General features: G+C 43.1%; 1 protein-coding gene across 1 annotated transcript; it reads right to left on the bottom strand.

Annotated features, from left to right (window-relative positions):
• Positions 1–5,821: 5,821 nt before the first annotated feature.
• On the bottom strand, positions 5,822–8,001 carry LOC123723794 (endonuclease domain-containing 1 protein-like). The gene is made up of 2 exons (XM_045713335.1): positions 7,488–8,001; positions 5,822–7,278 (listed from the first exon to the last, which is right to left on the bottom strand). The coding sequence occupies exons 1-2, from the start codon at positions 7,815–7,817 to the stop codon at positions 6,724–6,726; spliced, it is 885 nt and encodes a 294-aa protein (XP_045569291.1). The 5' UTR covers positions 7,818–8,001; the 3' UTR covers positions 5,822–6,723.
• Between the last annotated feature and the right edge of the window lie 7,731 nt (positions 8,002–15,732).

Raw genomic sequence — 15,732 nt, 5'->3', positions numbered from 1 at the left:
AAGGATATTTTCTCCAAATGATTTGAGGGAGTGCGCACGTGCGGCTATTCTGTGTTGAATGGTGAATTAAGAAAGAAACAAGTCCTCCTATACGTTTAATTTAGAGTTATTAATGTAACTTTAGTTGTGATAAAAATGTTGTGCTATATGTTTAGATTTAACACATTGTAAGGCTGCATAATGAGACAAATGATGATTTGGGAAAAAGACACATAAAAGGCAGAAGCTCTGCTCTGTTTTGTTTTGCGAAGGCTGTACACACATCATCAGCCTCTCATTCACAATTTGTCAAGCGCTTGATAATGCCTTGAATTTCCTGGCGGCATCCCCTTTGTTAGGCCATAATCCCCCTAAAAAAATCCATGCCTTTTGCGGCAAGTGGTCGTTGTGCCCTTGGGCTGAATATAATAATTATAATTCCCTTCTCCCCGCTGCGTGCTGAAGCACCTCTCAGTTGCATGGCTCTCAGTCATGTGTTCGGGTCTTTCTCACAGGCTTCAAGTGAAGACAGACACATCAGGAACGCGAATCCAGTTCCGAGGTGCATATTGAAGAAATTGGAAGTCCCCATCTGTCCACATTTACTTTTCGTCAGCCAAAAAGATGAGTAGGACTAACGGACAGCAAAAGCACTAGCCTATGTCAATCTACTATCCCCCATAGTTCAAAAGTTGACCTATTCTGTGTGAGAAATAAATATTCCAAACGTTGTCTGGGACAGTTGTGGGATGCAATAGATCCCAAATTAATACAACCACTAGCATCAAGGCAACGGAGGGAGGAGGGAGGCAGCCAATTGCCAAAATGCCGCCCCAAATTCAACTGCCGCTATAGGCAACCGCCTAATCTTGCCGAATGGAAGGGCCTGTAAAGATTCATCTCTATCTAAGAAAACAAAAATATGGAAATTCTGGAGTCCTATTTTGACAGTAAAATATAAAAACTATAGTCTAATTGTCAAATTAAAATTCATGACAATCATTGGATTAGGTTGGTCTCGAAAATATATTGAGTCATGGATTCCTGCTTGGATTTGTTAGATGGAACAACTTATTTCTTGAATACCTCAGTAGTGTATTTATTAATAAAGCACTATGAATTACTTTATGAGATGACGGGCTGTGTGTGTGCGTTCGTGCATGCAGGGGCAGATTGACCACTGGCAATTCTGGAAAATGCCAGATGGGCCCGGACAATTTTGGGGGGTTGGGACATTTAAATACTTAAAAGGGTGACATGGCCAGCTGTCCATGGGCCTGTTAAAATGTGTTTTACATTTCTCTGTTATACTAATCTATAATGAGCCTTTGTTGATCAGATATGCTGTCCCAGTTATCTCACATTCAAAATCAAACGTGGCAGAGAGACCTCTCTGACTCTGTCATCAGTAAGACTGCCAAGATCATGGATCATGAAAAACTTAAAGATTATCTTCTACATTGTCACCTCACTCAAAACGTCCTATTATTTGAGCGGCTAAAGCCGTGATTTGGTCAAAAAAGTGCATAGTCCTCATGATTCCTGTAATGAAAGTGTCTGCCCTGCTGCCCTTGCTGGGGCCTGCTGCTGTGATGAGTGAGCCACTCTCCTCTCCCCACGACACGCTTGAGAGAAATGTGTTCTGATCACCATTTCAAAATGCAATTGTGGGAAAAACACAGCGTCGGATGCTTTGTCCCCTTGTACCCGTTGAAAAGAGGAGGGTCTCAGCGTTCTGGAGGTGTCATTTTAAATTGTAAACTCTCAATATTGAGCTCAATATAAACTGTTTTACAGGCTATTTTGAAGGTGTTGAACTTCAAATGAATGAACCTATGATATTAGTTAGTCCACATCAATATGTAACTCATCTCTATTGAAATATATATCTGGAAATTCTGGAGTCCTATTTTGACAGTAAATTATAACAAAAGTCTAATTGTCAACCCAAAATTCATGACAATCAATGGATTAGGTTGGTCCCCAAAATATATTGAGTCATGGATTCCTGCTTGGATTTGTTAGATGGAACAATTTATTTCTTGAATACCTCAGCAGTGTATTTATTACACTTCTTAATAAAACACTATGAATGACTGTATAACATAATTACTCATTATTTGGGTCCAAACAAATGTTGGACTGATGACATCAACTGTAAAGGTAAGTGGCAGCAGTGACACCAGGGGAACATGTTAGTCTGGACCCTGTAGTAATTAACACTTAGGGTAGGTGTTGATTCAGGGGAACATGTTAGTCTGGACCCTGTAGTAATTAACACTTAGGGTAGGTGTTGATTCAGGGGAACATGTTAGTCTGGAACCTGTAGTAATTAACACTTAGTGTAGGTGTTGATTCAGGGGAACATGTTAGTCTGGACCCTGTAGTAATTAACACTTAGTGTAGGTGTTGATTCAGGGGAACATGCTAGTCTGGACCCTGTAGTAATTAACACTTAGGGTAGGTGTTGATTCAGGGGAACATGTTAGTCTGGACCCTGTAGTAATTAACACTTAGGGTAGGTGTTGATTCAGGGGAACATGTTACTCTGGACCCTGTAGTAATTAACACTTAGTGTAGGTGTTGATTCAGGGGAACATGTTAGTCTGGACCCTGTAGTAATTAACACTTAGTGTAGGTGTTGATTCAGGGGAACATGTTAGTCTGGACCCTGTAGTAACTAACACTTAGGGTAGGTGTTGATTCAGGGGAACATGTTAGTCTGGACCCTGTAGTAACTAACACTTAGGGTAGGTGTTGATTCAGGGGAACATGTTAGTCTGGACCCTGTAGTAACTAACACTTAGGGTAGGTGTTGATTCAGGGGAACACATATCACAGGCACTACTTGCAACATAGCCAAAGTCATTAGCTTAGCTTTTAAAACGGATAAGGGTTTAAGCAGACAGACAGACAGAGAACAAGAAGCAGCACAGGGACAGCAGAGTGGATGAGTTGCATTGATCTGGGCTGGTGTGGATAGAATGGCCAGGGCTGAGTTCTCCCAATCGTTCCCTGGTTTGTTATTAGTGTGTGTACACTACCTGTGGTTACATTTAAACACTATGAGAACAAAACACCAGACTCTCACAGGCTTCATTTATTATAGATGTTTATTCCTTCAGATGGGAAGAAGATGGATACATACAGTGATAGAATTACATTCAGAACATATAATATTATCTCTATGGTAACAGTGATAGAATTACATTCAGAACATATAATAGTATCTCTATGGTAACAGTGATAGAATTACATTCAGAACATATAATAGTATGTCTATGGTAACAGTTGTCGTGTCTTTGGGGTACCATTAAACTGAAGACATGTTTATCAATTAACTCCCTGTAATTATTATCACGCGATTAAACTGATTAATCGTTTAATTGTAATTAACTAGGAGATCGGGGCACCAAGGAAAATATTCAGATTACAAAGTTATAATTTTCCTAATATAACTTTCCTATATTATAACATTATATATTATATTCTATTATAGTATAGGCCGATTATCTTCTGGTTTAAATGGTGTATTTTACCTCGCGTCCAGTCTCATTCCAAACGTCGTAAATTGTTGTATCTGCACGAACCCAGCCTTTACTAAGAGTCATCCATACATCAATTGTCTTAAAATCATTTATTTACTACACTAAGTAATTCACAAAGTATACAAACAGTAATTATCATCACAAAGAATTGGTAGAGTAATGTGCCCTAGTGGCTAACAGGCATGGCTGGTGTCTTGTAGAACAATGGGTCATAAAATGTTCAGCTGAGGAGGTACACAGAGTTCATTAATATTAACAATTGACATGCTAATCAATTGCACATGAACGATCACTCATTTGGGAACAATTGCAATCAATATATATTTACGCTCAGTGTGTCGTCGGGATCCTTGTTGAAGAGTCGTACTGTTGGAGAGTTCTCTCTCTCTCTATCTCTCTCTCTCTCTCTCTCGGTTAGAATGGTTATTTCAAAGCGACATTCATTAATGTCGTTATAGAATGGATGTTTCGTTGGTCTTCGCGTTCAATGATATAATTTACTTAGCTGCAGACTAATAATTAATATCAAAGACTTGTTCTTATTCTGTCGATATCGATAGTCTAAAAGTTAACCACGTGGTATAGTTCACTTTCAGTAGAGGAATTGGATGGTAAAACCTATTGGCCAACTCGCAATGGAGTGGAGGCCTGGTATGGAGAAATGTAAATCAGGGTGGGTTTTATAGTGACATAGAACAGCTTGTCACATGACGCCTGGTCCTGTCTGTGTCCCTGGGGGCGTGCCGATGACTGAGTTAAGCTTGGTACAGAAATATAATTCTATCACATTAACATCAGTACATAGCATCTCAATGTATTACAAATAGCTTTATCCTTATTAATACATTCTATACAACCATGTGGATGCAAGTCTCATCGCTGAGGCTATTATATAAACAGTTTTATGGTAATATGGCTATATTGTCTCTTCTGAGTATCACAAAATTGTACCAAGCGGACGAGTTCATAGCTGGATTCTTCACCAGTCTTCCATACCTTCTCCAGAACACAAATGTCGCTTGGCTCCCCAATTCTATGAGTTGGAAGAATTTCCTGTGTCTCTCTATGGGCCATGTGGCAAGAGATTCTCCTCTTAGTTTTACAACCCTTTCACACAGGGCCTGGGTGAGGGGAGGTAGGTTGGGGGATGGTGCAAGGGGGGAGGGGGTCAACTGTCCTCCCTGTACTCAAAGAGGCCAACGTCATGACACAGTGATAGAATTACATTCAGAACATATAATAGTATCTCTATGGTAACAGTGATAGAATTACATTCAGAACATAAAATAGTATCTCTATGGTAACAGTGATGGAATTACATTCAGAACATATAACAGTATCTCTATGGTAACAGTGATAGAATTACATTCAGAACATATAATAGTATCTCTATGGTAACAGTGATAGAATTACATTCAGAACATATAACAGTATCTCTATGGTAACAGAGTGATAGAATTACACTGTTACCATAGAGATACTATTATATGTTCTGAATGTAATTCTATCTCTATGGTAACCGTCATATGGAAGTCACAAATTGACAAACTGTAGGCCAGTTGATGGGTAGAGGGGAGAGAAGAGTATAGACTATAGATATATATAGACATAGAAGAGAAAAGTATTACAATTGAAAGTGTACATATGTTGACATGTAACCATTATAACCCTCATTACCATTACAACCCGCAATACCATTATAACCCTCACTACCATTACAACCCTCACTACCATTAAAACCCTCACTACCATTATAACCCTCACTACCATTACAACCCTCATTACCATTATAACCCTCATTACCATTACAACCCTCATTACCATTATAACCCTCATTACCATTATAACCCTCATTACCATTATAACCCTCACTACCATTATAACCCTCACTACCATTATAACCCTCACTACCATTACAACCCTCATTACCATTATAACCCTCATTACCATTATAACCCTCACTACCATTACAACCCTCATTACCATTACAACCCTCATTACCATTATAACCCTCATTACCATTATAACCCTCATTACCATTATAACCCTCACTACCATTACAACCCTCATTACCATTATAACCCTCATTACCATTATAACCCTCACTACCCTTATAACCCTCATTATCATTACAACCCTCACTACCAATTTAACCCTGATATTCATGACTCTAACCGTAATGATAGTTTGTTGATATGCTGTGATCATCTGTACCCAGATCATCCAAAGAACCTTCCAGATCTATTTCTCATGGAATTGTAAAGATTCCTCACTACGGAAGAAATTCTTCCATCTGGGTCAGGGGGAAGTGGTAGGTTCAGGTTATCTTGGACAATCTTCTGGGTCAGGGGGAAGTGGTAGGTTCAGGTTATCTTGGACAATCTTCTGGGTCAGGGGGAAGTGGTAGGTTCAGGTTATCTTGGACAATCTTCTGGGTCAGGGGGAAGTGGTAGGTTCAGGTTATCTTGGACAATCTTCTGGGTCAGGGGGAAGTGGTAGGTTCAGGTTATCTTGGACAATCTTCTGGGTCAGGGGGAAGTGGTAGGTTCAGGTTATCTTGGACAATCTTCTGGGTCAGGGGAAGTGGTAGGTTCAGGTTATCTTGGACAATCTTCTGGGTCAGGGGGGAAGTGGTAGGTTCAGGTTATCTTGGACAATCTTCTGGGTCAGGGGGAAGTGGTAGGTTCAGGTTATCTTGGACAATCTTCTGGGTCAGGGGGAAGTGGTAGGTTCAGGTTATCTTGGACAATCTTCTGGGTCAGGGGGAAGTGGTAGGTTCAGGTTATCTTGGACAATATTCTGGGTCAGGGGGAAGTGGTAGGTTCAGGTTATCTTGGACAATCTTCTGGGTCAGGGGGAAGTGGTAGGTTCAGGTTATCTTGGACAATCTTCTGGGTCAGGGGGAAGTGGTAGGTTCAGGTTATCTTGGACAATCTTCTGGGTCAGGGGGAAGTGGTAGGTTCAGGTTATCTTGGACAATCTTCTGGGTCAGGGGGAAGTGGTAGGTTCAGGTTATCTTGGACAATCTTCTGGGTCAGGGGGAAGTGGTAGGTTCAGGTTATCTTGGACAATCTTCTGGGTCAGGGGGAAGTGGTAGGTTCAGGTTATCTTGGACAATATTCTGGGTCAGGGGGAAGTGGTAGGTTCAGGTTATCTTGGACAATCTTCTGGGTCAGGGGGAAGTGGTAGGTTCAGGTTATCTTGGACAATCTTTTGGGAACACCTTGACAGGACCACCTTTACCTTTGAGATATTTGTTCAACATCTCTTCGAGTTTTCCCAAGGTTACTGGATTCACGGTATTCTTCTTTATCTCCTTGTTCCACTGCCAGTGTGCTTCGGCTATCGGCTTCTTCATCTTCCTGTTGTAACAGCAGTAGGCTGTCCACATGAGATCTGGGATGTTCACTCGGTTGTTCAGTGTGTTGCTCTTACTGGGAACTGCTCCAGTCACCACATAGGCTTCTATCTTCCCGTTGTTATTAATACAGTCCGTCTTAAGCTTTTCTCTGACATTTCTCTCCATATCACTCCAGCTGCCCCCGTTGAATTTGACGTCCTGGGGAACGATGTTGGTCAGGGTAAAGGTGGACTCCTGAGTATCAAGGTCATGAGCATGTGAATTTGGGAAGAGGTGACCTCTGTTCACATAATGATAATCTAATGGGTTTCCATAGTCGTAGTTCCCAGCCTGGTGTTGGTAATGGACTCCTCCTATATTCTGCATTACAGGATTGTTTACCCCGTCGAGCTGCAGGAAACAACAGTCATACATTCACTCACAAGTTTTCTGTACAATAAACCCTCTCCAAGGAGGGGGGGTTCACAATCCACAATCAAGACAATCAAGTCTCTATACCCTCCATAGTGGTAGTTCTATATTCTGTAACATAACTGTCTGTGATATATAGCAGTAAACAAATACAAATGTTATGTTATATGACAAAACATTAGTCCTACCTGTGGCTCGATCTTCCAGGGATCATCTGGTCTGCGGTCTGTAGAAGGACCAGTGAAGGTGTAGGCTGAGAACACAGGGATCCTGTTGGATGTGTCGTAGAGAGTTGCAAACCTGTACATTGTGTTGTACAACTGGCAAATCGGCTTGTAGCGGTTCTGGTTCTGTACTGTCCCATCAACCAAAATACCTGGGATATTTGGAGTTGTCCCCTCCAGGAAGAAATTCTGGCACTGTGGAACATCACTGAACTTCTTCACTACATGAGAGAGAGCAGGAGGAAGGAGAGAGAGAAGGAGGAGAGTAGAGAGATGATTCAATACCCCCATCATCACCTGAAGACTGTACACCACAGAGACAAAGATGAAGTTACAGAGACCAGTTGGTAGACTGGAGACTGTTGAGCTGAGTCAGGACAGACTGCTTTAAATAGTTATTACAGAGACCAGTTGGTAGACTGGAGACTGCTGAGCTGAGTCAGGACAGACTGCTTTAAATAGGTTTTCAGAGACTCCTCCTTCAGGTGGCAAGACAGATAGGGTTGATTTGCATAAACTCCTCTGTATGTTTCCATGGAAACTGCTGTAACTAATAACATGTGACTCACGTAGTTGTAGCTGATGGTTATATTTGTTCAACATGCGTGTGGGGAGGAGTTCCCCTTTCTGTCCAATGAGGTCATTTCTGGACAATATTTCAGCAAGTAAAATGATGGTTCTACTTTAGAATGTGGAACACAGCCAATAGGGAGGTTTGATTGTTACACATTCTAAATAGTTCCACCTGTTCCACATACAGAGGAGTTTATCCAACCCTCCTTGTCCAGTCTGACCACTAATTATACCAGACAGGACTCATCTTCATACAGAGGAGTTTATCCAACCCTCCTTGTCCAGTCTGACCACTAATTATACCAGACAGGACTCATCTTCATACAGAGGAGTTTATCCAACCCTCCTTGTCCAGTCTGACCACTAATTATACCAGACAGGACTAACTCTATGCCAGGTCCTCTCTCTAATTCAGACACACCTTCTCACAGATTTGATGAGAGAATAGTTAATCATTCAGTAAGATAATGTTTACTCAGTGACATCCTGAGGCATTGATAGATCATGAGAGAAGAAAAACAACTCTCAAAGTAGTCACTAACTGATGACCTCTGACCCTGTGCTGCTCCCACCAGTTATATGAATAGGACAGCATAGTGTTGGGTACTGTGGTAGCATAAATACACATATCAGAGGGTACTGTGGTAGTATAAATACACATATCAGAGGGTACTGTGGTAGTATAAATACACATATCAGAGGGTACTGTGGTAGTATAAATACACATATCAGAGGATACTATGGTAGTATAAATACACATATCATAGGGTATCTTTTGGTAGTATAAACACACATTTCTGTTGTATAATAATGAATATCAGTAAACATTCTAACCAACAGGTAAAGGTTAATCTGGAGAATCTGGCTATTGGCTGAGCAGGCAACTGTCGGGAGAAGGAAGGACGGGGAAAAAACAGTAAAAATGATCTAAAAGTTCTTATAAAATGTTTAGTTTGTGACTTTGAAATTCTAACAAGAACACTTATTTTGGAAAAGTCAAGGAAGGGGGTCAGGGGGTCGGGGAAATGACTTCCACAATGACAGAGTTAGGGCCTATTTTAAATTCCTCAAAAACATCTGTGGTGGTTCTTGTTAAAAGGCCTGGAGGTCTGATCACCACACAGTTTTGGTAGAAAAACGTTTTAGGATGAAAAACATTACTTTACTCAGCATAGAGTGTGCCAGAAAATACCCATCGCACTCAGTGGTGATTTTAGCATGTAAATCTTTGTGGGGCAAAAAAGAAAGAAAGTGGGCTGCATGCCAGCAAAGCCACTACACAACACTAAACAATACATTAATGGCACTATAACGGTGCCCACAAACTGTTAAAGCTGTCCCAACAGCAGAGTCCCAACATCTTACTACTGCTACACCTGGCTATCAGCAGAGACTTGTCTGGCAGCCAAACACTTCATTCATCCTCATTTACTGCCTTTTGAAAAAACATAGCTAATATGGCAGACTTGCTTTAACAAATGTTGTTTCTAATGACAATTGAGATGTACAGTACAAACTATTGCATAAGGGGGACGACGAGTGGATAATAGGTTATCCGTAATTTAGATTAAGACATTAATGTGCGAGCTAGGACAGACAGTAGTCAATATAACTATTTGTTCAGCACTTTGAAATGTACAGCGACAGAATTCAGAACATGGGCCGTTCAAACAGTGTTCACCCTGTACACAAAGTCAGAACCGTAGGATAAATAAAGGGGGCGTATAAGCAGACAATGAAAGCTCTTACAATATTTGATGATGACATTTCTCATAAACAGGTTGCTACATTTGCATCACCAAGTCAGAACTGTAGGCGAAATTAAGAGGTGAAATAGACCAAACTCCTGTTCCCCAGGTGCTCTCATTTGTTGACTTCTGTAACTGCAAAAGCCTTGGCTTCATGCATGTTAACATTAGAAGCCTCCTCCATAAGTTTGTTTTGTTCACTGCTTTAGCACACTCTGCCAACCCGGATGTCTTAGCCGTGTCTGAATCCTGGCTTAGGAAGACCACCAAAAGGGGCACTCTGCTTACCCTGGGACCTCCCACAACCCAGTAAGGGCACTCTGCTTACCCTGGGACCTCCCACAACCCAGTAAGGGCACTCTGCTTACCCTGGGACCTCCCACAACCCAGTAGGGGCACTCTGCTTACCCTGAGACTGTATACAACCCAGTAGGGGCACACTGCTTACCCAGGGACTCACAGCCATTGTGGCTGTGGGCATCCTCTGGGTGGTAGCAGACTTCGAGCAAGAGGCGTGTGAACGTGCTAGTTACCTCTCCCCGACATCTCTGCTCCAACGAGGCCCGCTGATCTGAACCTGAACCTGGTGACCCAGCTGACCTGAACCTGGACCCTGGTGACCCTGGTGACCCCACTGACCTGAACCTGACCCTGGTGACCCTACTGACCTGAACCTGGACCCTGGTGACCCCACTGACCTGAAACTGGACCCTGGTGACCCCACTGACCTGAACCTGGTGACCCCGCTGACCTGAACCTGGATTCTGGTGACACCACTGACCTGAACCTGGACCCTGGTGACCCTGGTGACCCCACTGACCTGAACCTGGACCCTGGTGACCCCTCTGACCTGAACCTGGACCCTGGTGACCCCACTGACCTGAACCTGGACCCTGGTGACCCCACTGACCTTAACCTGAACCATGGTGACCCTGGTGACCCAACTGACCTGAACCTGGACCCTGGTGATTCCGCTGACCTGAACCTGGACCCTGGTGACCCCACTGACCTTAACCTGAACCGTGGTGACCCTGGTGACCCCACTGACCTGAACCTGGACCCTGGTGATTCCACTGACCTGAGCCTGGACCCTGGTGACCCCACTGACCTTAACCTGAACCATGGTGACCCTGGTTACCCCACTGACCTGAACCTGGACCCTGGTGACCCCACTGACCTGAACCTGGACCCTGGTGACCTCACTGACCTGAACCTGGACCATGGTGACCCCACTGACCTGAACCTGGACCCTGGTTACCCCACTGACCTGATGAGAAGAAAAAGAGGACATTAACATTCTGGGGTTCTCCGGGTCAAACACTTTCTAACAATTAGCTAGTAATGTCCCAGACCCAAGATGGCGTAGCAGTCGGACGTGTGTTTGTCTTTGTCTTATCCTGTTTAATCTCACTTTCTATCTACAAACTAAATATTCTTTCCTGCAACCAGCCTCACCCAATGTGGAATGGATCTGCTATTATTTTCCCTTATAACTGGAACCTCCATCAGGAGCTAGCCAGCTAACTAGCTACTAGTCATTGTTAGCCACGGCTAGCGGTCTTCACCGTCACTTAGCTGGGACACCAGCCAGCTTTAGCTCGGACAATACCTGCCAGTCTGCACAGCGCAATATCAACCCAGAGCATATCGGACTGCTTCTCTCTACCACATCACCGGATTCCTGCTGCAAGCTCTGGACCCTAGCTAGCTGCAACCGAGTGGCTACTGTTAGCTAATGCCTCTGTCCTGAGGCAAGCACCAGTTAGCATTGAGCTAGCCTCGTACTAGGCCCATCTCCCGGCTAGCCGAAGAGATCCTTTAAGCAATTCCTGTGCTTCAATTACCTCTTTTGCCAATTTTTGTACTCACAGACAATATTTTAACAGTTTTAGAAACGTTAGAGTGTTTTCTATCCAAATCTACCAATTATATGCATATCCTAGCTTCTGGGCCTGAGTAACAGGCAGTTTACTTTGGGCACGCTTCTCATCCAGACATCGAAATACTGCCCCTAAGCCATAAGAAGTTAACAAACCTCCAAACGAGCTTCAATGTCATACAACACTCCTTCCGTCGCCTCCAACTGCTCTGAAATGCTAGTTAAACTAAACACATGCTCTTCAATCGATTGCTGCCCGCACCCGCCCGCCCGACTAGCATCACTACTCTGGACGGTTCTTACTGAATATGTGGACAATTACAAATACCTAGGTGTCTGGTTAGACTGTAAACTCTCCTTCCAGACTCACATTAAGCATCTCCAATCCAAAATTAAATCTAGAATCGGCTTCCTATTTCGCAACAAAGCATCCTTCACTCATGCTGCTAAATATACCCTCGTAAAACTGACTATCCTACTGATCCTTGACTTCGGCGATGTCATTTACAAAATGGCCTCCAACACTCTACTCAGCAAATTGGATGTAGTCTATCACACTGTTTTGTCACCAAAGCCCCATATACTACCCTCCACTGCGTCCTGTATGCTCTCATTGGCTGGCCCTCGCTTCATACTCGTCGCCAAACCCACTGACTTCAGGTCATCTATAAGTCTTTGCTAGGTAAAGCCCCGCCTTATCTCAGCTCACTGGTCATGATAGCAACACCCACCTGTAGCACGCTTTCCAGCAGGTATATTTCACTGGTCATCCCCAAAGCCAACTGTCACCACTTCCTCTTTTGGCTGCCTTTCCTTCCAGTTCTCTGCTGTATCAGATTGTTGAGGTTGTAGATTGTTACCAGACAGGGCTGAGACTATGCCATTACTAGCTATACCCATCGGTGTTTATGAAATATTGATGTGGACCAAAGCAGGTAACCTTACAGACAGAGAGGTTAATTGGATGCAGGATAAGGTGTGTTATATGAGAAGATTTTATTTGAATAATCCCACCTCTCTGCCCAAACAACCCATCACCCTACTCTCCCCCAGGTTATTGTGTTATATATCACCCTGGTCTACTCTCCCCAGGTTATTGTGTTATATATCACCCTGGTCTACTCTCCCCAGGTTATTGTGTTATATATCACCCTGGTCTACTCTCCCCCAGGTTATTGTGTTATATATCACCCTGATCTACTCTCCCCCAGGTTATTGTGTTATATATCACCCTGGTCTACTCTCCCCCAGGTTATTGTGTTATATATCACCCTGATCTACTCTCCCCCAGGTTATTGTGTTATATATCACCCTGGTCTACTCTCCCACAGGTTATTGTGTTATATATCACCCTGGTCTACTCTCCCCCAGGTTATTGTGTTATATATCACCCTGGTCTACTCTCCCCCAGGTTATTGTGTTATATATCACCCTGGTCTACTCTCCCCCAGGTTATTGTGTTATATATCACCCTGATCTACTCTCCCCCAGGTTATTGTGTTATATATCACCCTGGTCTACTCTCCCCCAGGTTATTGTGTTATATATCACCCTGGTCTACTCTCCCACAGGTTATTGTGTTATATATCACCCTGGTCTACTCTCCCCCAGGTTATTGTGTTATATATCACCCTGGTCTACTCTCCCCCAGGTTATTGTGTTATATATCACCCTGGTCTACTCTCCCCCAGGTTATTGTGTTATATATCACCCTGGTCTACTCTCCCCCAGGTTATTGTGTTATATATCACGATGGTCTACTCTCCCCCAGGTTATTGTATTATATATCACCCTGGTCTACTCTCCCCCAGGTTATTGTGTTATATATCACCCTGGTCTACTCTCCCCCAGGTTATTGTGTTATATATCACCCTGATCTACTCTCCCCCAGGTTATTGTGTTATATATCAACCCATATAACTTTCAAAATCAGGATTCTACTATTATCTGTCTACTAACTTGTCAGGATTCTACTATAATCTGTCTACTAACTGGTCAGGATTCTACTATATTCTGACTACTAACTGGTCAGGATTCTACTATAATCTGACTACTAACTGGTCAGGATTCTACTATAATCTGTCTACTAACTGGTCAGAATTCTACTATTATCTGTCTACTAACTGGTCAGGATTCTACTATAATCTGCCTACAAACTGATCAGGATTTTACTATAATCTGTCTACTAACTGGTCAGGATTCTACTATAATCTGTCTACTAACTGATCAGGATTCTACTATTATCTGTCTACTAACTGGTCAGGATTCTTCTATAATCTGTCTACTAACTGGTCAGGATTCTACTATAATCTGCCTACAAACTGGTCAGGATTCTACTATAATCTGTCTACTAACTGGTCAGGATTCTACTATTATCTGTCTACTAACTGGTCAGGATTCTACTAGAATCTGCCTACAAACTGGACAGGATTCTAATATAATCTGTCTACTAACTTGTCAGGATTCTACTATAATCTGTCTACTAACTGGTCAGGATTCTACTATAATCTGTCTACTAACTGGTCAGGATTCTACTATTATCTGTCTACTAACTGGTCAGGATTCTACTATAATCTGCCTACAAACTGGACAGGATTCTAATATAATCTGTCTACTAACTTGTCAGGATTCTACTATAATCTGTCTACTAACTGGTCAGGATTCTACTATAATCTGTCTACTAACTGGTCAGGATTCTACTATTATCTGTCTACTAACTTGTCAGGATTCTACTATAATCTGTCTACTAACTGGTCAGGATTCTACTATAATGCCTATGTTGTTACTGCTGTGGATTCCGCCCCAGTTCCCCCAAATCACCCTTTTCTCCCACTTGTATAGGTTGGACCATTGTAACTGACACTGAAGTGTTTTTTCTCTGCATTAATTCTCAATGATGGCATGACAACTGTGCTTGATTCCATTAGATAAATAGCCAATGAAGTAGAACGAATGGGGGATGCGCAATCAATCAATCAAATGTATTTATATAGCCCTTCTTACATCAGCTGATATTCTCAAAGTGCTGTACAGAAACCCAGCCTAAAACCCCAAACAGCAAGCAATGCAGGTGTAGAAGCACGGTGGCTAGGAAAAACTCCCTAGAAAGGCCAAACCATAGGAAGAAACCTAGAGAGGAACCAGGCTATGAGGGGTGGCCAGTCCTCTTCTGGATGTGCCGGGGTGGAGATTATGAGAGAACATGGCCAAGATGTTCAAATGTTCATAAATGACCAGCATGGTCAAATAATAATAATCACAGTAGTTGTCGAGGGTGCAACAAGTCAGCAACTCAAGAGTAAGTGTCAGTTGGCTTTTTCATAGCCGATCTTTGAGAGTATCTCTACCGCTCCTGCTGTCTCTAGAGAGTTGAAAACAGCAGGTCTGGGACAGGTAGCACGTCCGGTGAACAAGTCAGGGTTCCAGCAGGTCTGGGACAGCAGGTCTGGGACAGGTAGCACGTCCGGTGTACAGGTCAGGGTTCCATAGCCACAGGCAGAACAGTTGGACACTGGAGCAGCAGCACGGCCAGGTGGACTGGGGACAGCAAAGAGTCATCATTCCAGGTAGTCCTGAGGCATGGTTCTAGGGCTCAGGTCCTCCGAGAGAGAAAAAGAAAGAGAGAAAGAGAGAATTAGAGAGAGTATATTTAAATTCACATAGGACACCGGATAAGACAAGAGAAATACTCCAGATGTAACAGACTGACCCTAGCCCCCCAACACATGAACTACTGCAGCATAAATACTGGAGGCTGAGACAAGAGGGGTCAGGAGACACTGTGGCCCCATCCGATGATACCCACGGACAGGGCCAAACAGGCAGGATATAACCCCACCCACTTTGCCAAAGCACAGCCCCCACACCACTGGAGTGATATCTCCAACCACCAACTTACCATCCTGAGACAAGGCCGAGTATAGCCCACAAAGATCTCCGCCACGGCACAACCCAAGGGGGGGCGCCAACCCAGACAGGAAGACCACGTCAGTGACTCAACCCACTCAAG

The sequence above is a fragment of the Salmo salar genome, unplaced genomic scaffold (genome assembly GCF_905237065.1).
Source record: "Salmo salar unplaced genomic scaffold, Ssal_v3.1, whole genome shotgun sequence".
NCBI classification, from domain to species: Eukaryota; Metazoa; Chordata; class Actinopteri; order Salmoniformes; family Salmonidae; genus Salmo; species Salmo salar.
Note: the sequence above shows the minus strand (reverse complement) of the source record. Positions and strands in the feature narration are given on the sequence as shown.

Bases quoted from the DNA above. Each gene is read 5' to 3' on its own strand.
- LOC123723794 (XM_045713335.1), bottom strand. From the start codon at position 7,817: ATGATGGGGGTATTGAATCATCTCTCTACTCTCCTCCTTCTCTCTCTC. The intron at 7,279-7,487 runs GTAGGACTAATG...TGTTTCCTGCAG, and splicing joins CCTGGAAGATCGAGCCACAG to CTCGACGGGGTAAACAATCC.